At 46.4% G+C, this 23,847-nt stretch overlaps 2 protein-coding genes across 2 annotated transcripts; one reads left to right on the top strand and one right to left on the bottom strand.

Annotated features, from left to right (window-relative positions):
• Nucleotides 1-14,206: 14,206 nt before the first annotated feature.
• LOC136454156 (GDSL esterase/lipase At1g28640-like) lies at nt 14,207-14,708 on the bottom strand. The gene is made up of 2 exons (XM_066454691.1): nt 14,468-14,708; nt 14,207-14,334 (listed from the first exon to the last, which is right to left on the bottom strand). The coding sequence occupies exons 1-2, from the start codon at nt 14,706-14,708 to the stop codon at nt 14,207-14,209; spliced, it is 369 nt and encodes a 122-aa protein (XP_066310788.1).
• Nucleotides 14,709-19,031: 4,323 nt separating this feature from the next.
• LOC136451382 (GDSL esterase/lipase At5g45910-like) lies at nt 19,032-20,485 on the top strand. Its single transcript, XM_066452089.1, has 4 exons — nt 19,032-19,293; nt 19,382-19,746; nt 19,856-20,132; nt 20,216-20,485. Exons 1-4 carry the CDS (start codon nt 19,032-19,034, stop codon nt 20,440-20,442), a joined length of 1,131 nt encoding a protein of 376 aa, XP_066308186.1. The 3' UTR covers nt 20,443-20,485.
• Nucleotides 20,486-23,847: the final 3,362 nt, after the last annotated feature.

Genomic DNA, 23,847 nt, shown 5'->3' with positions numbered 1-23,847 from the left:
ATACAAATCCATCAACCCATATGCTCCAACTTAGGATAGTAATTTTAAGAGAGACAAGTTATAAAAAAATTAAGAATAAATTTAAATCAAATGACTAATAATCGGAGTTGCTTACGTTTCAATGCATTATCTTCATGTTCGAAAATTGTACTCATGGATACTTTCTTAACTTTCTCTATTTAATTGTTAACATACTTCACTTGCCAATTACTCAATATACATTTAAGGCAACATATCAGGTGCAAACCAACTAACCTGTGTAGACTTGGAAACTACCAATCATGACCACTAGATGCTGATCCAATGGATGGGGTGAGGGGGCTTAAGCGCAAAAAAAAAGGCCGACGGGTGGGGGATTTAAGCGAAAAAAATCCCACCTCTCACCCCATCCATTGGATCAGCATTTAGTGGTCCTGATTGGTAGTTTCCAAATTTACACTGGTTGGTTGATTTGCACCTGTTACGTTGCCTACATTTAAACCCCTATTGGTAGCTTTCCCCTTTGCATCACATAGCCACGTGTGCGCTTAACATGTGTCTAATTAAAACCTTTGTTGCTTTGAGCTTTGTGTTTGACGTGGAACTTGATATGATCATCGCTTCCATACATGTGTACATGGTGTAAACGGATATATGTATACATTGAATTTTCTTAATATTAACAATAGCACATGTGGCAAATTTATAAGTATCTTGAGATTTTTTAAAAAGATATATGTAGGTAGCCTACACCACGCTAATCAAAATATTGAATTTACTATCAAGGAATTATATGTGTAGAAGTATCGTTTACATAAATTATGTAAAATTAAACTACCAGTATTGATATATTAAAATGTTTCACTCAAAATTACAAAGAATTCATTGTTATAGAATTTAAATGTAATTTATATTGATTATCAGTTTCATTGGTATTGGTTTGTTAAACAACATTTCTTCACAATCGATAAACTATATATAAGGACATAGTACCGTTGGTGTGTATATGGCGACACAAAGCATTTATGTTTACTTTGAATTTAACAGTGTAGACTGAGTATTTTAGAAAACAAATATAGTGTACTATGTGGTTATTTAATTATTTTTATAACAGCGCGCTTATATCGGTAGTTTATACAATGATTTGAGGGAAACTTTAGTTTATGTTAACAGCGGATGTGGGCGGTTTAGATACAAATTCAATTGATACTTTAAATTAACTTTCACAGGCAAAGTTTGGTGGCTTGCATGTAGATTTAGTTATTTTTTTCTATAATAATGGCAAAAGTGGATAGTTTCTTTTAGAAAATAAAATAGATCTATTTTATTATCTATGATGAATAGAGGCAATCGAATTAACTGCCACGTGTTTCTTATTATTTGATAATTTCTAGGATTTACATTCTTTTTCTAACGCACCTTTTGAGGGTTAACGTAAAGCTGGGCTCTATTGAGGGCCTGATCTAGTTAATAATATTAAGATAAGTATTATCTTTGCATTGTACATCATGGATCTATGTTTTTGCCTTTCAACTTCGAACCCTACTAGTTGTTGCAAATTTTTTAGCTCGGCCGGCCACTGGTCTTCACGTGTACCTAATATACATGGAAAGAGTAATGGGACAATGGTACAATAAGTTTTGGCTGATATCAATGTCAACGGATCTTAGTCGTTGTGGAATGGAACAACATACGTATTAGTTAAAGGAGTACTATACAGCGCAAATGTATTTACGTGTGGTGCATGATCATCGTTCACGTCACATGACGGCGACCTGCAAGTGTAACCTAGATATTATATTTTTTGAAATAATACAACACTTCTTCTATATTTCAGGTGCCTGAATTTTAAGATGATTTCAGGCAACAATCTTATTCCACCAACTAGTACAAATAAATTGTTATTTTTATGACTTGTTGTTTATCTTTGTGTCATAGCATATTAAATTTTTGTCCGCTTGTAGAAATGACGGTAAATTGTTAATTGTCTTTGTACCAACATAAATCAAATTTTGTCGGGTTTTTTGTCTAACGGGGTTTTTATTCTCGATACCGAAAAGTGGATAGTTTTTTTAGAAAAATAAAGTAGATCCAATTTATTTTCTATAATGAATAGAGTCAACTTAATTAACGACCAGGCATTTCTGATTATTTGATAACTTCTAGGATCAATGTTCTTTTTCTGACGCATCTTGTGAGGGTTAATGTAAAGGCTCTATTGAGAGCCTGATCTAGTTACTAATGTTATGATGATAAGTATTATGCCTCGCATTATACAAACCTTTATCATCATAGAACGGGCCCGGCCGGTGGGGCGGCGGAAGAAGGTCTCGCCGTAGGGGAGGTTGTTGAAAGGAATGACGGGGATGTCGGCCCGGCCAGCCTGATGAAGTTGCCGGTGTCGGCGTAGGAGTTGCCGAAGCTGAATATGGAGGTGAAGAAGCGCTTGGGCCGGTAGCCGGCGGCGTCCGCGCCGTGGAGCTGGCACGAGACGAGGAGGAGGAGCACGGCGGCGGCGGCGGCGATGCAACTCCTCATGGCTGTGGATTTGGGTAATGGAAAGATTACCAAATGACAGCTGAAAACTCGGCGCTGCCGATCTGAACACCTGGCAGCTATCATGTTTGGATGTTTAGAATAAATTTAGTCAATCGGGGTGTTGGGATTTACAGCTTCAGATTTTGAATATTGCACCGCTCGTTGACTTCATGCTAAACAAATCGGGGCAATAATGCTGTTGTGGCCATTGAGAGAGAGTAGATATGTTGCCATTCTCTCCTATGTCTCCTGTTGAGCTTGAGGAGATGTTTTGACTGTCTACACAACAACGGAGTGTTTTAAAAGTTCAGACACCTCATTTTTTTTTTCATACATTTACACTATCTTTTAGTTATATTTACGTTGCCTTATTACTAGATTTACACTGATTTCTTGAATATAATTTATTGGACAGAGTGATGTAATTTGGGGAGATTGAATGTCTCAGATAAATATATGCCATTTTTTCAAAAAAAAATAAATTATTTCTCTGGATTATAGATACATAGATATATATGTCAAATTGTGCACAAATTGCAAAAAAAAATCAAATTAATCACAAATTGCGGTGGGATCAACACTCCCCAACCTTGTCCCTTCCCTTCCGTGAGCCGCACAGGCCCGAAGCCGGCGAAGCCGCTACGGCTGCCTGGCCTGGGGGCGGCGGCGGCGGCAGGCCTGGGGGGCGGCAGCGTGCGGAACGAGGCTGTTGCCGGCGTCATCGAGTCGGGACGAGACGACTGCGTTGAGGAAGCGAGCTCGCCGGCGTAGGCAGCCACGAAGCGCGTACCTCGAGCGGCCGCGACGACGTACGTGAAGGAGGGAACCCCGAGCATGCGCCTGAGCCCCGACCAGATAAAGGAAGCGACGGACGCGATATGGATCCGTGAAAAGCGACAGTCACTCAGTTAACTTATAGCAATTATGTACTCCCTCAGTACTAAAAAAAATGAAGTCATTTTGAAGAGAGATATGGTCTTCAAAGCATAACTTTGACTACTCATTTTTATAAAGATATTTATTAAAAAGTGATATATGTAATTTTTCGTGAAAGTATTTTTCAAGATAAATCTATACATATGGTTTTCACATTTCCAAACTCAACAACTTAAAAGTTATTCATGATTTATATTTCGAATGTTTGACCCAGCCTTATCCAAAACAACTTTATTTTTTTTTAGTATGGAGTGAGTATATATGAAAATATTTTATTATTTAGTTTTGCAAATTGTTCATGAGAACTATATGTTCACTCTCTGGTCGACATATGTAGACTCCTGACTGGACGGCAAGAAACCCGGCCTAGCCTCCCTCGTGCGCTGCAGCCTGCAGACCCTAGGGAACGGCAAGCACTTGTACCTTTCTAGCTTCTACTCCAATTAAACCAGCGTGACGGCAAAGAAGCGGCCGCGCCCCTAGAGCGTGCCGGGCCAAGCATAGAGCGTGCCGGGCCAAGCACGCGCGCGGTCGGCCTCTTTCCTCTTTCCGCCACCCCCGTTCACGGTTTGCATCACCATTCTTGAAGTGCAAAGTGTACCAACGGCCCAGATAACCCGTGTCACATACGGAGTAGGCATGTAGAGAAGCACATGAATGAAGGTATGATTTCTCCACTTGCACTTCATCAATTGCAAAATCAAAGAAACTTCTCTCGTGCGTAGTCTAAGCTTTAGGAGTGCCTAGACTTGCATCTGTCTGATTAACTTTCAAGTTAAGGATTTTCGCATGCTTTATTTTGTTCATGTGATTTTTAGTAAATATTGTGATTTTTAGAGACTCCCTCAGCTATTGAACCCATCTGATTACCTCTTTGAGTGGTTTTGAAATTGGTTTTGGCCAACGTAACACCATGTCAACCATCCTACCTGGCATCATGTTAGCTATGACAGAGATAAAATCAGATTACATTGATGCTCAACCTCGCTAATGCGGTGGTCATGTTCTCGGTTGGTGAGACATGGAAAACATTTTCGAGACCTTCATCGACGTCATGGTCTCGACACCATGGCAACGTGCGCCTCATCATGACCAACGTGGCTTAGTTGTTATTTGTCAAGTACCACACACTCCTACACAAGCCGTCACGCCATGCAAATTCTCGACCTCGCCAAGGCCGGCGTCACATGGGAGCTGCCTTACTTCCGGGCCATCATAGGTCTGCATGCACACTAGTAGGTACTCCCTCCGTTCAAATTATAAGAGCAAGTATAATAGCAGGCTGTAAGCCGACTAAATGCTGAGGTGGAGAAGAGAGGAGAGGAGAGAGGAGAAGCGGGCTGTAAGCTTACAGACGGCTTGGACACAAGAACCAAGAAAGTCTGTGAGAGAGACAAGTGGGCCATGTATTAACTGTAAAGAGCTAACTACTATATAAGTGGGCTAAGAGAAGGCTGCAAGAAACCTTACAGCCAGCAAGCCGGCTGTATTATTAGCCTTGCTCTAAGACGTTGTGGCTTTTCTAGATACATTTCTTTTACTAGACATAATATATATCTAAGTACATAACAAAAGCTATATATCTATAAAAGCCAAAAACGTCTTACAATTCGGCACAAAGAAAGTAGTAGACAGTAGTACATATGATAAAGTAGGAACACAACTTTGATAAGTTCAGGACGATCGGACTTCATGTGTTTTCTAAAATCATACTCTATGATAAAGCATGATTTAAAAAACTAAGACTAGGATTTTAAAAATTAAAACCAATTTTCTATAATTTTTCTTAGATTGGTTTAGATTTTAGAAGTTTTAATTGTATATTCTGTTCAGAAAATATTTCAATGATATTTAATTTTTGATAAAGTCTAATCCACCTCTCGAAATTATCAATGTTGTTTGATTTTCTCTCTCTCATGGTTGACATGATGCCATATAGAATGGCTCATAGCGCCATATCAGTGAAAATTGTTTTCGAAACCACTTAAAATGTAGATTAGATAGTTTTAAATGTTCAGAAGTATTTTTTTTAGGGAAGCCATTTGGCGCACTTTATTGATCTTCAAAAATAGTAACATCATTCACCAAGGCTTCTAAAATAAAGTTAGGGGGTTCATCGATCCAAATACAAGATGACTTTGATGTAATAGCTACCCTAGCTAATTCATGAGCCACTTTATTGGCTTCCCTATTACAATGTTCTATAGCTATAGAAGCAAACTCTTGCCAAAGTTGATTACATTCGTCATAAACTGGAGCACTTGCCGTAGCTGAAAATCCATCTTGCCTCATTGTTTCTACTACCTCCAGGCAGTCCGATTGGATCAAGAGCTGACTGCAACCAATATGCTGTGCCAGCAGCAAGCCCTCCCTGAGAGCAATCACCTCTGCCATCGATGCATTCACCACATGCTCCATGAAGCACGAGCCAGCTGCTAGGCCCCGCTCGGCTTACCCTATATTCGGCTTGTTTGGCTTCTTTTTTCAGCCTGGAACAGTGTTTTTCTCTCACAATAATTCAGTCATAACAGTGTTTTTTAGTCAATTTCAGCCAAAATTCTGTCAGCCGAACGGGACCTCAGCTGGCTCGTGCTTCATGGAACCACTGGAGTCCCTAATAATTACTCCTGTACTGCCAGTGCCCCGATCAGACTTATAACTAGCATCCACATTTAACAGTAGCTTACCTTCTGAGGGTTTCTTCCATCCTTATGGTTTCCTAGTCTTCTTCTTCATTGCTCTTTGATAGTTTGTTGTCAATGTTGCAATCGACATAGCAGCTCTTGTCGGATTTTGAATAGTTTCTCCATGGACATACTTCCTGCGTTCCCACCAGATGTACTGTTGGCCCACAGGATCACCCGCTCAGGTGAGTGAATCACTCACCAGTCTTGCCGAGCACCGCTAGTGTTGCCGAGTACCCACTAGCCGTGCTGACCACGAATAAGCGTTGTCCGTCCTCACACACTATGGCTAGAGCTTGAAGAAGAAGGGAGAATAGAGCATGCACACACAATACAAGACACCAGCGTTGGCCGAAGCCCCGTCTGCGAGATGGCAAATCTGAACTCTCTTTACTGAGTTGCCGTGGTAGTCTATTTATGCAACTCTATCCATCTAGTCCTAGTACAGTTGTCCTGCTACAACAGTGGCTAGATAACATATAGGGCTGACTTTGCACCAGCCTCCCATGTGGCTACAGTGCTACAGGTGAGCCGTGCGGTGCCTGCACCTGCAGCGGCTACAGTATCACAGCAGGGGGCCTTTCGGCGCCGCCTTCCCTTGCTGTGTTCACACAAGGTAGCAGTAGATTATCTAATAATCTTCTCCTAATCCTACTGCTAACCCTTGTACCCCCTCTATGCCGATCATCTCCTTCAGCTCTGTGAGTCGAAGACGTCCAAGAGGATTGGTGAGGACGTCCGTGAGTTGCCGATCAGTTTTGACGAACTCGATGACTGATCTGCCCTCCATCGACACAATCCCTGAGGAAGTGGAACTTCACGTTGATGTGTTTGCTCCGGTCATGTAGAACCGGATTCTTCGCGAGGGCGATGGCTGGGCCTGGTTGTCCACCTTCAGTGCTGGTGGGTGAGCTTCCACGCCGGTCAGCTTGTCCCAGCAGCCGATGCAGCCACACAACTTGGCACGTCAGGTGTGGGCGCCGCTACGTACTCTGCCTCGCACGTAGATAGCGCCACCACCTTCTGTTTCAGCGACAGTCATGAAATTGGAGCCGACCCGAGGAAGACGAGCACGCCAGAGGTGCTCCAGTCGTCCATCGATAGTCCCCCGCCATGTCTACATCACTGAGCATAGTGAGCTGCAACCTACTCCCCCCGGTCTTTGGGAAGATGATCCCATGATCCACCGTCCCCTTGGCATAGCACAGTAGCCGCTTCACCATAGCCCAAGTGATCCTCTCTGGGATCCTCTATGAAGCGACTGATGTAGCCCACAATGAACGCAATGTCCGGCCTCGTATGGACTAGGTAGCGCAGACCGCCGATGATGCTCCGGTAGAGTGTTGCATCCACCTTCGCCGCGGTGCTAGCCTTCGTCAGCTTCAGCCACTCCTCCATCGGAGTCACGTATGGCTTCACTCAGCCATGTCGCTTCGCTCCAACAGCTTGGAGGCATACACGCTCTGACCAATCGTGAGTTCCTCTTTCCCCTGTCTCACCTCGATGCCGAGGTAGTAGGAGAGTGCACCGAGATCGGTCATTCAAAAACGAGCCGCCATCTCATGCTTGAAGCTCTTGATATCATCCGTGCACACGCCAGTGATGATTAAGTCATCCACATACACACCGACGATGAGCTCCTCCTTCCCCTGTCGCTGTGTGTAGAGCGCGTGCTCAATTGCGCACCGCTAAAACCCAAGCTCGCCTAGCGTGGCGTCGAGCTTGGCTTTCCATGTTCGTGGGGCCTGCCATAGCCCGTAGAGCGCCTTGCATAGTCAGAGCACCCTATGCTCCTCTCCCTTGATGGTGAAACCTGTAGGTTGTCTGACAAAGACCGTCTCCGCTAGCTCGCCGTTGAGGAATGCCTATTTAACGTCCAAGTGATGGACGCGTGAGTGCTTTGCTGCTGCCAAGGCTAGTAGCAAACGAACCGACTCCATGCGCGCTACTGGCATAAAGACTTCCTCGAAGTCGATGCCCTCGCACTGAACAAAGCCTTAGGTGACGAGGTGCGACTTGTGCTTGACAATGGCGTCGAGCTCATCCCGCTTGACCTTGTACACCCACTTCAGGCTGATTGGACGACATCCTAGAGGTGAATCGATGAGCTACCAAGTCTCGTTTTCCTCGATCGCCTTCATCTCTTCCGGAATCGCCTGTCGCCAGTTTCCATCGTGCTCGGCTAGCGTGAACGTGGGTGGTTCCTCAGCACTAACGAGCAGCAGCTCTTGGTCATTGAGCAGCCGACCAGCCAGTCCTGAGGGCCCTGTGCCACCAACGATGTCGTCCAGCCTACGGAACCGCACCGTCTCACCTTCGTGGAAGTCATCCACAAACTCAGTGATGTCACTTGGAGGTGAGGCGAACTCGATCGGCATCAATGGAGTTTCTTGTTCCACTAGAGTGCTCAGCATAGCACCTTGAGTGCTCGGCACCCAGGTTGTAGTGCTCGGCACTACTTCTGGACAGTTCGTCATTACTCCTATAGTGTTTGGCCATACTGTAGGAGTGCATAGCCTCAGTCTTGGAGTGGTCGGCACCACTGTAAGATGTCTTGGCTCCACCACGGGAGTGCTTGGCACCAGTCCTATAGTGGTCGCCACCACTGCAGAACCTCCCGGCACCACTTGTGGCGTGCTCGGCATCCCTTTAGGAGTGCTCGGCACTCCTCCCAGAGTGCTTGGCATCCCTCCTGAAGTGCTCAGGCACTGCCCTAGGAGTGCTCGACTCTACCGCTGGAGTGCTCGGCACCTCTTTCCCAGCGTCTCCACCACCATGGATGACCAGGTGCCCGACGATGAAGGTCTTGGTGAAGCTGCCAGCTCCCCCTATGCTTGGACTGCTCTAGTCCCAAGCCACCTTCTCATCGAACACGACATCGCGCAAGACAATCACCTTGTCTCTGCGTGGGTCGTAGAGCCAGTATGCCTTGGTACCCTCCGCGTAGCCCAGGAACACCATCGGTGTGCTCCTGTCCTCCGGCTTGGTGAGGTTCGACTTCATCTTCCTGACATGGCCGATGCAGCCGAATGTCTAGAGGAAGGACACGCTTGGCTTGCGTCCATACCAAGCTTCAAATGGTGTCTTGCCCGTCAGGGCCTTGGTCGAAGCGTGGTTGAGGATGAACACAACTATGGTCACCGCCTCACCCTAGAACCTTGCCGGCATGCCTTTGGCCTTCATCATGGATCGAGCCCGTCTAGTTTCGCTTCTCCACCACATCATTCTGTTGTGGCGAGTATGGCGTGGTGTGGCATTGCCCCACACCCTGATTCGCGTAGTACATAGCGAACTCCACCGAAGTGAATTCACCACCGTGATCATTTCTCAGCACACGGAGTTTCTCGCCGCTCTCAGCCTCCGCGAGCATCTTGAACTTCTTGATCGCCGCCACCGTTTCATCCTTGCTCGTCAGGAGTTGCAGCCACATGTAGCGACTACAATCATCCTACGAGCAGGAGGAAGTACTGCCTGACCATCATTTGTAGCAGGTGTGACCGTCCCTACAGAGGTCGTCGTGGACGAGCTCGAGAGCGTCCTTTGCGTGATACTTGGCTACCTTTGGGAATGGTAGCCTTCTCTGCTTTTCTGGCCAGGCAGCTGTCACACAGCTCCCCTCCGTGCTTGATGTGGGGTAGCCCTCAGACCATCTTCTCCTAGCCTGACCAAGCGCGTCGAAGCTGAGATGTCTGAACCGGGCATGCCACATCCATGGTTCCTCGGTGTGCCTTGCCGCTAGGCACATCGGCTGCTCTATCTTTAGGTCGAGCAAGTACAATAGGTTTAGGGACCTCTTCACCTTGGCGAGAAGTCGCTACTCTAGGTCCCTGATCCTAAGGACTCCGTCCTTGATCAGTACCTCGTTACCGCGCTCATCCAGCTGACTAATGCTGATGATGCCGAAACACAGCTGCGGGATATAATATACATCATGTTGCGCGTGGTGCTTCCTGTTCTGTAACTTGAAGATGATGGTGCCACGTCCTTGGATTGCTACCCTTGAGCCATCACCAAACTTCACCGTACCGGTAACATCATCATCGAGCTCGAAGAAGGATGCCTCGGAGCCCATCATATGGTTGCTGGCATCAGAGTCCAGATACTACCGTTGCTCCTAGTCGGCGCCCACACGTCTGAGGTGGACTTGGGCGCAGTGGTTCATCGAGGTTGACGATCTTCAGGGCCTTCCCAGATCCTTCCACCGTCGTCGCCTCTTCCCTCTCCCCGGCCTCGACGTCGTGCAGTGCACAGAACGTCGCCATCAAGATAGTGGCCTCATCCTCATCATCAGCTTGGGCCAGATGAGCCTCAGCCTTCTTCTCCTACTTGCGATTTGGGCACTCCCGTGCCCAATGACCCATCTTTCCTGCAGCGCCGATAGACATTGGGGTCGATCTGCTTCTTCTTCTCCGAAGAAGCCTTGCCGTGGCGCTTGCCAACGCCACTGCGGCTGGAGGAGGCTGCCTTCCCAGAGTTTCCTTCGAGCAACCCACTCCTCTTCCGTCAGCAGGAGTTTCCCACTGTCCTTCATTGCTATCGCCTGCTCCAAGCGCTCGTCCACCGCCCATAGACGGTTTGTCACATCCTCAATGGTGAGGGTGGACAAGTCCAGCATCGTCTCTATGGGGAGAGTGATCTGGATGTACTTTGCCAGCACGGAGTGGAGGTACTTGGAGACCGCCTCTTCTTTGTCGATGGTGGGCGGAGGAGAGAAGTCCTCCACCATTTCACCATCTTTGAACTTGAGGTTGGCGTACTCCTGCTTCAGAAGCTGAAACGTCACCTTCTTTGTGAGGTCGGAACCGACGCGCATCACCGCAATAGCCTCCCACGCCTCTTTAGCAGAGCTCTTCGCCCCCAATGGCTCTCTGTACTCCGCCGGTACAGCAGCGAGGATAGCCTCCAATGCTGACATGTCATCTTTCTCATTAGTCAGTGCCCTTGTCAACAGCATTTCATAGCCGTCGGGCTCTAAGCCTGACCTTCATGGTCACCGACCACTCTCCATAGTTGGTGCGAGTCAGCGTCGACCAATTGGTGTCGCTGACCTTCCGCACCGTGCGAACAACGACCTCCGATCGTGGCTGGGCAAGCCACAGCAGTGCCACTGCTGTCACCCATCTCCGAACCACCCGTCATCGTCAGCGGTTAGTCTAGCGACGGCGCTTGTACGGCTCCGATACCACTTATTGGCCCATAGGATCATCGGCTCAGGTGAGTGAACCACTTATCAATCCTGCTAAGCACCCGCTAGTATTGCCGAGCACCCACTAGCCGTGCCGACCACGAACAAGCGTTGTCCGTCCCACGCACTATGGCTAGAGCTTGAAAAAGAAAGGAGAAACAGAGCATACACACATAGTACAAGACACCAGCGTTGACCGAAGCCCTGTCTTGGAGATGGCAAATTTGAACTCTCTTTACTGAGTTGCCGTGGTAGTCTATTTATACAACTCTACCCATCTAGTACTAGTACAGCTGCCCTGCTGCAACAGTGACTAGATAACATACTAGGGCTGACTCTGCGCCGGCCTCTGCATAGTGGCTACAGTGCCGCAGGTAAGCCGTGCGACTGCCTGTACCTGCAGCGGCTACAGTATCACAAGCAGGGGGGGCTTTCAGACGTCGTCTTCCCTTGCTGTGTTCACACAAGGTAGCAGTAGATTATCTAACCTGTACCACCCGCCGGTTAGGATTAGTTCTCGAAGACCTACTTGATTCAAAGATATTAGTGGTCTTAACACACTAATCATCTCAACCACCACAACTCAACCGGATCGGTCAACTTCCAGCAAGTTTTGAATTTCATTTGCAACTCTGAGTATGCGCCAAATCTCCTTTGCTCGGCTGCAGATGGACAGCTGCTTGAGTTATCAATGTGACGATTTGCAAGGATCCCCCGACAAGGTATGAGACCATGCAGTACCCTCCAACCAAATATTTTGATCTTAGTAGGGACATCTAATTTCCATAGCTTTGACCACAGACTTACAATATTCTCTCCCTCTCTTTTTTTTTTTTTTTTTTTGAATCTGGACTTGCAATATTCGACGGACTTGTTCTTTCTCTAATAAACGCGCAAACTGGACTTCGCGTTTCTCGTTTGTGTAATTTGGGCCGTGTCCGCTAGTGATTCTCCCCAAGGAATGGGCTTGATACTGATTTATGGGCCACCCCGCAAGGAAATGTTGAACAGAACGAATGGTCCCATGTAATCTGGCCCACACACATATTAGTTCTACTGCTGCTACGGGCTAGGGCTAGGCTAGTTAGCTCAAGCTTTCGATTCTCAAAAAAAAAAAGTTAGCTCATGCTTTCGTCTTAAAAATAAGTTTTTTACAAAAAAGAAAGGATTCTCAAAACATAAAATATCACTCAGTCCCAATCTTGAAAAGGCCAACAGAGTTCTTTTTTTTACAAAGTGGGAATTGAGTGGCAAGAAACAAACCCAGAGATCAAAGAGAAGGGAAAAAACGCAAATGCTTGCGCACGGTCGTCCGTCCCGTCCGAAAGCGTGCCTTCCTGGGCCTGCGTAGCGGACAGGCCCAACAACACCCCTACGTCTCTTCTATCTCTAGAAATTTTCCTACTCACACTCGCATCGGTGTCATGGCGTCACTGCGTATACGCCCACCGCACTCCGCCTCGCCACGCCCCCATCCCCCACTGCACTCTCGTCCCTGCCGCGTCTTGCCCTCCCCCCCCCCCCCCCCACAGCGCAGCGCCCTATATCTCTCACGCGAGCGGATGGCGCTGGACAATTGCGGGGAGCAGCGGCGGCGCTAGAGAAGCTAGCCGCGTTTACGGGGTGCGAGCCTGGGCAGCGAGCAGGCGCGGTAGAATCGCAGGAGGAGCGATGGGCCAATGCCCTATAGCGGAGGTGTACACTGGGCCAACGACCCCTGAACCAAGCTTGCTGGCTACCGTAGTTCCCCACCAAGTAGGCCGTGCCCGGCAGCGACGCCGTGTTTTAAGTGTTTCAGGCGTTCCAGACTTATGTTTTGAGTGTTTGATCTGAATGTTGCAAAAGTATATCTGAGATGTTGCATGTGTTGCAATGACAGTATACGCATATTACAAGCGTATGTTTTCAGTGTTTCAGGTGTTTCAGATGTATGTTTCAAGTGTTTTATCTATATGTTGCAAAAGTGGATTTAGGTGTTGCATATACATGCATGTTGCAAAGAGTATATTTCAAGTATTTTAGGTGTTCCATACATATATTGTAAGTGCTTCATTTGGATGTTGCATATGTTTTACTATGGCTATCATGTGTTTATGTAAGTGTTTTATCTAGATGTTGCAAAAGTAGATTTGCTTAGGGACGAAGCCAGCGGTGGGGCTAGGGGGGCTTCAGCCCCCCCCTACCCATCCTGAGCACGTGGAGTTCTCCTAAATCCTCTCTTAAAATTTTATGCATACATGTATTAGGTAGGAGGGGCTAAGGTTAAGAGAAGATAAAAAAAATCTCTATTCTTTTGTTCAGCCCCTCCTAAATTTTTTTCTGGCTTTGTCACTGGATCTGTTGTTGCACCTGTTGCAATGAGACACATCTGTTGTTGCTGCTAGGGTGTCGTGCTTGCGTGTGAGAAGCGGAGGAGGGTGGAGGTAGGGGCGTGAGGGTCCCGGGCGTGAGATGCGGAGGGGGATGGAAGCAGGGGCACGCAGCTCCTCGTGCATGCGGGCGCAGGAAACAAGAGGGGCGCGGGCGTTCGGACGAAGAGGCATGGATGTTCCTGCGTGCGCGCGAACGTACGTGAAATGGAGCCGTAGGCACTGGCGTTCGGACATGGGCGTCTGTCCGGGCGCTAGTTATGTCTGGAAAAAAAAATCCCAACCCGTTCCACACGCCGCCGAGTCGCCGCCCGCCGACGCACACCAGGTCAGGCCGTCACAGCCGAAGGTGTGCACACTGGGATGGCAGACACGATCAACGTTCATTGAGGTTCATCCGAGACAAAAGATGTATGTCAATGCGCGAGGTCCAGTATGGTCGGTTCCGCGTCCGGGCCACGCAGCCATGTGGCGGCGATGGGGCCGTACGCCTTCTCGGTGAGCTGGATACCGTCCTAGTTGAGCGCCCTGGACGGGTCCGCGCAGGTCGTGGTGCCGGGGAGACCACACGCCACCGTGGCATTGTAGTTGTACTTGCCGCCCACCCCACGGCACGCCACCAGCGCCGTGCCGCCGTTGAACCCTGCACCATGGCACCATGCCCATGCATAGTTTATTTCAGTTTGGTCTCAACAGTTGAACGACGTGAATCATATGCTTCACCGATCGATCCATCCAGTGCATGGAAGCATTGTGATTATATATATTGATCTCACCGAGTTCGGCCGGTTTCTGAAGGAACTCGACGACGGGCCGGAAGTAGTCGGCGAAGGCGATCTTCGACAGATTATACTTCTTCTGCAGCGCCTGAACCTCTTGCCGGAGGAGGCGGTTGTGGTAGCGCGCCAGGTCGTAGAACTTGTCGAGGCACCCGTACTCGTCGTAGTCTGACTTGCTGTGGCTCTCGTACAGCGTCAGGATGATCGGAGTGCAGCCGATCGGCAGGTTGCCCGGCATGACGTTGCGCTTGGCGCCGAGCTCGACCACACTACGTGAAAAACGATTTTTAACAACGAGACGAATTTTTTATAGAAGCGGCTGGTGATGGAGCTGCCCCCTACAATGGCATGCTCAAGAGCTCAGACACCAGCCGCCCCTACAAATAGAACAGCAGGGGCGGCTCACTCCACCAGCCGCCCTGGCGTTTCTATTTGTAGGGACGGCTGGTGATTGAGCCGCCCCTATAAATGCCCCCGTATAAAATACCTCCGATTTGTAGTGACGGCTCAATCACCCGCCGTCCCTACAAATGACCCACATATAGCACAACTGCAGCACCTTCTTTCTCCTCGGGTCACTCACTCCAACCCGTGAAAGAAAGGTGGGGAGGCCTTGCGCACCTCCCAAAAATTGCTTTACTAAGGGGGAAGGTTTTGGTCTCAAATCCTTTGGTGGAGAGATTGTAAAAGGTAAAAAAAAATGCTATTCCACACTTTTTTTAAGTTTTAATGGTTGGTTAGTAAGTAATTAAAGTTTTATTTTTCTCTCTCTTCTATGGTGCTTCAGCTACTTATGAAGCAAATTAGACCCAAGTTTTAAATGTACTAGGGTAAATTAGGGAGGGGAATAAGATCATACCCTTATTTGGTCCATATTTCTTGATTTTAGTGAACAATTAGTTAGTTTTATACAACCGAGGCTCCAGTCGTCTCCGGACGGCCTCTCCGATCGGAAGGCCTGCCCCGAGCCCTACCTCCGACTCTGACCCCGCGTCCCTCCGACCGGGGCTCATAAGAACCCTGCTCACCGCTCTTCTCCGACCGACGCACTCAAAGCCGACTGGAGCCATCCGACCGGAGACGCCCGTTCGGTAGGAACCAGTAGGCGTGCAGAGAAAGGCAAGGCAAGGCTCACAAGTCAAAATCACTATACTAGGGACCATACCCTACACGGAACAGTACTCTACAACCACCCTGGCACAAACAGTATTGTAGACGCCGACATCTCCCTCTACAGTATTGTAGGGGCCGCTAAAGCTCTCATATGATAAGGTACCCCCACGTGTCTCTGGACATCGATAGCGGTATGAGCACCAGGATTTACCTTACCGGGTGAACATAGCGAGACTCCTTACATGACTCTAGGCATCAAACAGTATTTGCAGGTACCGACGTCCACCATCCCTGAAAAAGGCAGCATGACCTCCCGTGTGCATCTGACATTCTACAGTGACAACAACAGTGTTGTAGGCGCCTATCACTATCTTGTACCCGTCGGTATGGGCAACAAGGCTCGGTAGACGTGGGCAACCAGGCTCGACAGCATACGTACCCTCGCTCTCTCACTTATAAAGCTATCCCCTTCATCTATAAAAGGGGGTGCGCTTTCTCCAACAAGACGAGACAGACCAAAGGATCCAAACTCAGTTCCTTTAGATTCATTAGTCCAATAGCTCACAACCACAGAACCGCCAGGTTCAGACCTCAAGTTCATAGCGGAGTCCCCGTCGCTCTCGGCCCTTCCGATCGGAGCCAACCGGGCCTCTTGTACATCCCATCTTTCTCCATCTCGTTTGTAACCCCACTGCAAACTTCGAGCACCTGGGCTCGGGAATAAAGTCACCGACCGACCCCGACTGGACATAGGGCACGTTGCCTGAACCAGTATAAATCCTTGTCATTGAGTGCTAGGCCAACTCCGATCACAACGTATAGCAAAACTATAAATATTCACTAGTTGGTCACTTTCTGCATCGACATGTGGATTAGACTTTATCAAAAATTAAATATCATTGAAATATTTTCTGAACAGAATATACAATTAAAACTTCTAAAATCTAAACCAATCTAAGAAAATTATAGAAAATTGGTTTAATTTTTTAAATCCCGGTTTTAGTTTTTTAAATCATGCTTTATCATAGAGTATGATTTTAGAAAACACATGAAGTCCGATCATCCCGAACCTATCAAAGTTGTGTTCCTACTTTATCATATGTACTACTGTCTACTACTTCCTTTGTGCCGAATTGTAAGACGTTTTGGCTTTTATAGATACATAGCTTTTGTTATGTACTTAGATATACATTATGTCTAGTAAAAGAAATGTATCTAGAAAAGCCGCAACGTCTTATAATTTGAACAGAGGGAGTACCTACTAGTGTGCATGCAGACCTATGATGGCCCGGAAGTAAGGCACCTCCCATGTGACGCCGGCCTTGGCGAGGTCGAGAATTTGCATGGCGTGACGGCCTGTGTAGGAGTGTGTGGTACTTGACAAACCACAACTAAGCCACGTTGGTCATGATGAGGCGCACGTTGCCATGGTGTCGAGACCATGACGTCGATGAAGGTCTCGAAAATGTTTTCCATGTCTCACCAACCGAGAACATGACCACCGCATTAGCGAGGTTGAGCATCAATGTAATCTGATTTTATCTCTGTCATAGCTAACATGATGCCAGGTAGGATGGTTGACATGGTGTTACGTTGGCCAAAACCAATTTCAAAACCACTCAAGGAGGTAATCAGATGGGTTCAATAGCTGAGGGAGTATCTAAAAATCACAATATTTACTAAAAATCACATGAACAAAATAAAGCATGCGAAAATCCTTAACTTGAAAGTTAATCAGACAGATGCAAGGCTAGGCACTCCTAAAGCTTAGACTACGCACGAGAGAAGTTTCTTTGATTTTGCAATTGATGAAGTGCAAGTGGAGAAATCATACCTTCATTCATGTGCTTCTCTACATGCCTATGTGACACGGGTTATCTGGGCCGTTGGTACACTTTGCACTTCAAGAATGGTGATGCAAACCGTGAACGGGGGTGGCGGAAAGAGGAAAGAGGCCGACCGCGCGCGTGCTTGGCCCGGCACGCTCTAGGGGCGCGGCCGCTTCTTTGCCGTCACGCTGGTTTAATTGGAGTACAAGCTAGAAAGGTACAAGTGCTTGCCGCTCCCTAGGGTCTGCAGGCTGCAGCGCACGAGGGAGGCTACATATGTCGACCAGAGAGTGAACATATAGTTCTCATGAACAATTTGCAAAACTAAATAATAAAATATTTTCATATATACTCCCTCCATACTAAAAAAAAATAAAGTTATTTTTGGATAAGGCTAGGTCAAACATTCAAAATATAAATCATGAATAACTTTTAAATTGTTGAGTTTGGAAATGTGAAAACCATATGTATAGATTTATCTTGAAAAATACTTTCACGAAAAATTACATATATCACTTTTTAATAAATATCTTTATAAAAATGAGTAGTCAAAGTTATGTTTTGGAGACCATGTCGCTGTTCAAAATAACTTCATTTTTTTAGTACTGAGGGAGTACATAATTGCTATAAGTTACCCGAGTGAGAGTGACTGTCGCTTTTCATGGATCCATATCGCGTCCGTCGCTTCCTTTATCCGGCGGGGGCTCAGGCGCATGCTCGGGGTTCCCTCCTTCACATACGTCGTCGCGGCCGCTCGAGGTACGCGCTTCGTGGCTGCCTGCGACGGCGAGCTCGCTTCCCCAACGCACCGTCTCGTCCTGACTCGATGACGTCGACAGCCGGCAGCAGCCTCGTTCCGCACGCTGCTGCCCCCACGCCTGTCGCCACCGCCGCCGCCCCCAGGCCAGGCAGCCATAGCGGCTTCGCCAGCTTCGGGCCTGTGCGGCTCACGGAAGGGAAGGGACAAGGTTGGAGAGTGTTGATCCCACCGCAATTTATGATTAATTTGAAATTTTTCTGCAATCTGTGCACAATTTGACACACACATATATATATATACATATATATATATATATATATATATATATATATATATATATATACATATATATATATATATATGCAATCCATAGAAATAATTTAAATTTTTTTTTGAAAAAATTGGCATATATTTATCTGAGACATTCAATCTCTCCAAATTACATCACTCTGTCCAATAAATTATATTTAAGAAATCAGTGTAAATCTAGTAATAAGACATCGTAAATATAACTTAAAGACAGTGTAAATGTATGAAAAAAATCAGGTGCCCGAACTTCTAAAACACTCCGTTGCTGTGTAGACAGTCAAAACATCTCCTCCAGCTCGACAGGAGACATAGGAGAGAATGGCAACATATCTACTCTCTCAATAGCCACAACAGCATTATTGCCCCGATTTGTTTAGCATGAAGTCAACGAGCGGTGCAATATTCAAAATCTGAAGCTGTAAATCCCAACACCCCGATTGACTAAATTTATTCTAAACATCCAAACATTATAGCAGCCAGGTGTTCAGATCGGCAGCGCCGAGTTTTCAGCTGTCATTTGGTAATCTTTCCATTACCCAAATCCACAGCCATGAGGAGTTGCATCGCCGCCGTGCTGCTCCTCCTCGTCTCGTGCCAGCTCCACGGCGCGGACGCCGCCGGCTACCGGCCCAAGCGCTTCTTCACCTCCATATTCAGCTTCGGCAACTCCTACGCCGACACCGGCAACTTCGTCAGGCTGGCCGCGCCGATCATCCCCGTCATTCCTTTCAACAACCTCCCCTACGGCGAGACCTTCTTCCGCCGCCCCACCGGCCGGGCCAGCAACGGCCGCATCATCCTTGACTTCATCGGTACGCCCGCCGCCGCTCTGATGAAGACATGCACCTTCCCTATTTGTATCTGACGACATGGATCTTCAATTCGCTGGCAAGCATGCAGCTGAGGCTTTTGGTCTCCCGTTCGTGCCGCCATCCCTGGACACGACGCAGAGCTTCATCAAGGGCGCCAACTTCGCCGTCGTGGGGGCGACGGCGCTGGACCTTTCCTACTTCCTGGAGCACAACATCACCTCTGTTCCCCCGTTCAACAGCTCCTTCAGCGTGCAGATCGGGTGGTTCGAGCGGCTCAAGCCCTCGCTCTGCAGCACCCCTAAACGATGCGACGAGTACCTGGGCAGATCTCTGTTCGTCATGGGTGAGTTCGGAGGCAACGACTACGTCTTCCTCCTCGCCGCCAACAAGACCGTAGTGGAAACGAGAGCGTACGTCCCGGCGGTGGTCAAGGCCATCGCCGACGGTGTGGAGGTAGGTACTCGCCTCGAGCTTTCTGTAACTGAATTCATTTCTCTGACAACTAACTCGATGATCCTGTGCCTTGGTTGACCACGCAATGCAAACGCGCGCGCGCGTACAGAGGCTGATCAAGCTCGGCGCCAAGCGCATCGTCGTGCCGGGGAACCTGCCGACGGGCTGCATTCCGATCATCCTGACGCTGTACGCGAGCCCCAACAAGTCAGACTACGACAAGTACGGGTGCCTCGACAAGTTCAACGGCCTAGCGCGCTACCACAACCGCCTCCTCCGGCGAGGGGTTCAGGCGCTGCAGAAGAAGTACAAGCTGACGACGAAGATCGCCTTCGCCGACTACTTCCGGCCCGTCGTCAAGTTCCTTCAGAAACCGGCAAAATTCGGTGAGCGCGATGCTTGCATACAGTATACACGCACTGCAGGATGTTTGTTTCGAGTAATGTTACGCATGGGCACGGCGGTGCAGGGTTCAACGGCGGGACGGCGCTGGTGGTGTGCTGCGGGGCGGGCGGCAGGTACAACTACAACGCCACGGCGGCGTGCGGTCTCCCCGGCGCGACGGCCTGCGCGGACCCGTCCTCGGCACTCAACTGGGACGGCATCCACCTTACCGACAAGGCGTACGCCGACATCGCCGCCGCATGGCTGCGCGGCCCTTACGCGAAACCGACCATACTGGACCTCGCGCATTGACATATTTCTGTTTTGTCTGGGATTAACCTCGATGACGAAGGAGGGCCGCGCAGCCACCAGTGGTGTGCAGCACGGCTCTTAGTTCGGTTACAGATCATTTATGTAATATCGAAGCTTCAAACTGTTTGCTAGAATTGGTTCAGCCTACGACTGTAAGACCTCTTTGGTTGAACCTTTTTTTCTTAAATAAAATGACACGTAATTTTTTTGCGTATTCGAAAAAAAAGGGATTAACCATGTAAAGAAGTTTGATCTTGTCTGCCATCACTGTGTGCACACCTTCGGCCCTGACCTGGTGCATCTTGGCGTCGTATTGAGTAGGTTGGGATTTTTTTTTCGTTCTCTTTGACCTCTATGTTTCTTTGTGGTGGCCTTTTCAAGATTGGGACTGAATTGATGTTTTAGAAGTCGCTTGGCAAATTTTTTTTATAACAACTTGGCGAGGTTGTTAATTAACTGAAAGTGAATGGCCTTCTATATGCGCCATAGCAGAAGTTAATTAACTTAAAGTCAACTAGCCAAATAAATTAAACTAGGCCATGTTCCAAGAAAATTATTATGATACGAAACCGGAGGTGTTGGCCATAGCAGCAGTAACTAATCCGTATGAAGGCTAGATTAACATGGCCCCATTCATTCTGATCAGAAAAAAAAAATTGATTCCTTCATGAAATGTCGTCAATTGTTTAGGTTCTCTCTTCAAAATCTAAAACCCGACAAAATGTCTCTCTCGAATATATATCAAATCCGTTTAAATTACTTCCCTGCTCTGACTAGAATTGGTTTTGAAGATGGTTCCATTTTTTTCTAATTACAAATTCCGATAAATACTTGATAAGGTTTTTAACTATAAAAAATATCTCTAAGCTTCAAAATATTATATGAAAATATTTTTATCATAATTCTTTTTAATCATGATAACGGTTTGAATACCATTTCTAACAGGTGCAGATTTAATTAAAATGTTTTTGTATAGTTGAGGAAGATAGTTTGTCTGGTTTCGAAGTTAACCTGGACTATTATCATAATTTATAGGAAGACAAAAATTGATATTTTCCTCCTCTTCAACATTAGCCTACTCAGTACATAAAAAAAACATTAGCTTACTCAGTCCGTTGCGAATGCGGCCTAATTTACAGACAAGGGGCCGTTTGCGTGTTCCATTGCTGCGGGTTTGGTCGTAGGGGCTAAAATGAGACCGATATTTTCAGGTAATCAGTCCATAGTGTCTGAATCCAAATATTTAAAGTTGAATTTATAATATAGATAAGGGATAGATATCGATATTCGACACATCCGACAATATTCGTATCCGATTCCGAATCATCCAAAATGTTCATATCCAAACTATGAATCCAAGAAATAAGTTACAGCCTGTATTGGAACATGTACATATCCAATCTGTTTTCGTCCTGTAGCAGCGGAGTATTGCGCTCCCAAGTTCTAGTTTAGCAGTCATGAGGTTCACTCTACACATTGAGGGAACCACATGTGGTTCCACCAACTTACTTGCTTACGTTTTTATCATCGCTTCACGTAAAAAAAAGTTAACTCGAAATTAGTTGTATGAGTCCTAGAAATCTTATGTCTAATCCACACTAGAAATTTCTATCGGAGCTTAAAAAAAGTTCTATCGGGATTGTGAGTACAATTTTGTCTTTTTTTCTCTAACACGTCTCGTTTTATCACGTGAAAGCTCGATTGGAAAATATTTCCATAATTCTCAGTCTCCTGTAAACTGTTTTAATTGGTTCTTGTGAACACATGCATGCTTATGAAATACATAGATTACTAGACAAGTAATGGGCCCAATTTTCATGTCAGTTCTTGGCCCATTTCGCGGAACGCCATGGACGCAATTCCAGAAAAAAAAAGGTTGTTTGTCACTTGGAGAAAGCGTGCCCGCAGAACAGCTTCACTAGAAAATGGCAGCCCAGTCAATAATCCTAATCGAAATTGTTGAGAATTATTATTTAGTGATCAATTAGGGATTAATTCAAAGGGTGTCTTTTTACCCCTCTCTCTTTCACACTTATAACCACCCACATGGGTCTTGTATATGTATACACTGTTCATTGAGAATACAACAGAGAATCATTTGCATCACTCTGATCTATCTCTGCTTTCTAACAGAAATTTTGCCAAGTAGTACTCGAATAAAGCATCTCAAGAAACGTCCGTTTGAGCGAAAATGAAAAAGAAATCATTCAAAATAACCTTGATAAATTTTCTAGAGTCACAAGTAGACTGCTCAAGAAATGACTTTTCCTCGTCCGTATCAATCACGAGGCCATATGTCGCACCACTTTACCACCCCCAGAAAAATTGCCAATTGAATTCAGGAATGAATTACAATACATTCTTCTATCAGTTCATTTGCGTTGAAAACCTTTTGACCCCCGCTGTAACTATAACAAATCAATCAGCTATCTTTACCTTTACTTATTGAGCTACTCCACCCTGCTAAGCTAGCTTATAGTTCATTTGGCGGTTCCTCGGCATTCGGAATAGCTTCATGCTACAGAGTGACACTTGTCACAAGAAGCTAAAACTAGTGTGAGACGTACCAAACACACTCGATGTGGGTGGTCTTCAATTCTTTGACGAGCTTTATAAAATCAATGTATGTTACCAGGTTTTACAGTATAGGGTCGCTTGGCTGATAAGTCAGGCTGAAAAGTATTGTTCGCTGATTTGTTATGAGAGAAAAAATATTATATCATGACTGATAAGTCAGGTTGATAAGTTTAAGCGAACAGGGCCCTGAAAATACTTTGACTTAAGTTATACCATTTTAGTAAGAATGGTACTCCCTCCATCCAAAATTATAAGTCATTTCAACTTTTTTGAGAGGCGAAACATCTCAAGTTTGACCAAATTTGTATAATCAAATAATAACATTTATGATACCAACTAAGTATCATTAGATCCTTCATTAATTATAGTTTGATAGTATACCTATTTGATGATATAAATCTCTATAGTTCTCTATAATTTTGATCAAACTTTAGATGCTTTGACTCTCTAACTTTTTTTTAGTTTTTTAGAAAAAAAAAAGTTAGAATGACTTGTAATATGAAATAGGGGAGTATGTCCGTTCACTTTTGGCCCATTTCGCGGAACGCCGTGGGCGCAATTAAAAAAAAGGCCGTTTGCCACATGTAGAGAGCGTGCTAGCAGCCTAGCTTCACTTGAATTGGCGGCCCAGTATATATGCTATATCCTAGTCGAAATTTGATACGCCCAGTACACAAAGCATCTAAAAGAAACTCCATGTTGCTAAAAAAAATCTAAAAGAAACTCCATTTGAACGAAAATGAAAAAAAAAAGAAATCAATAACCTCGGTAAATTTGCAGAGTCACAACTCACAAGTAGATTGCTCAAGAAATGAGCTTTTCCTCGTT

The sequence above is a fragment of the Miscanthus floridulus genome, chromosome 5, assembly GCF_019320115.1.
Source record: "Miscanthus floridulus cultivar M001 chromosome 5, ASM1932011v1, whole genome shotgun sequence".
Lineage (NCBI taxonomy): Eukaryota > Viridiplantae > Streptophyta > Magnoliopsida > Poales > Poaceae > Miscanthus > Miscanthus floridulus.
This window is presented reverse-complemented; position numbering and strand designations above follow the sequence as displayed.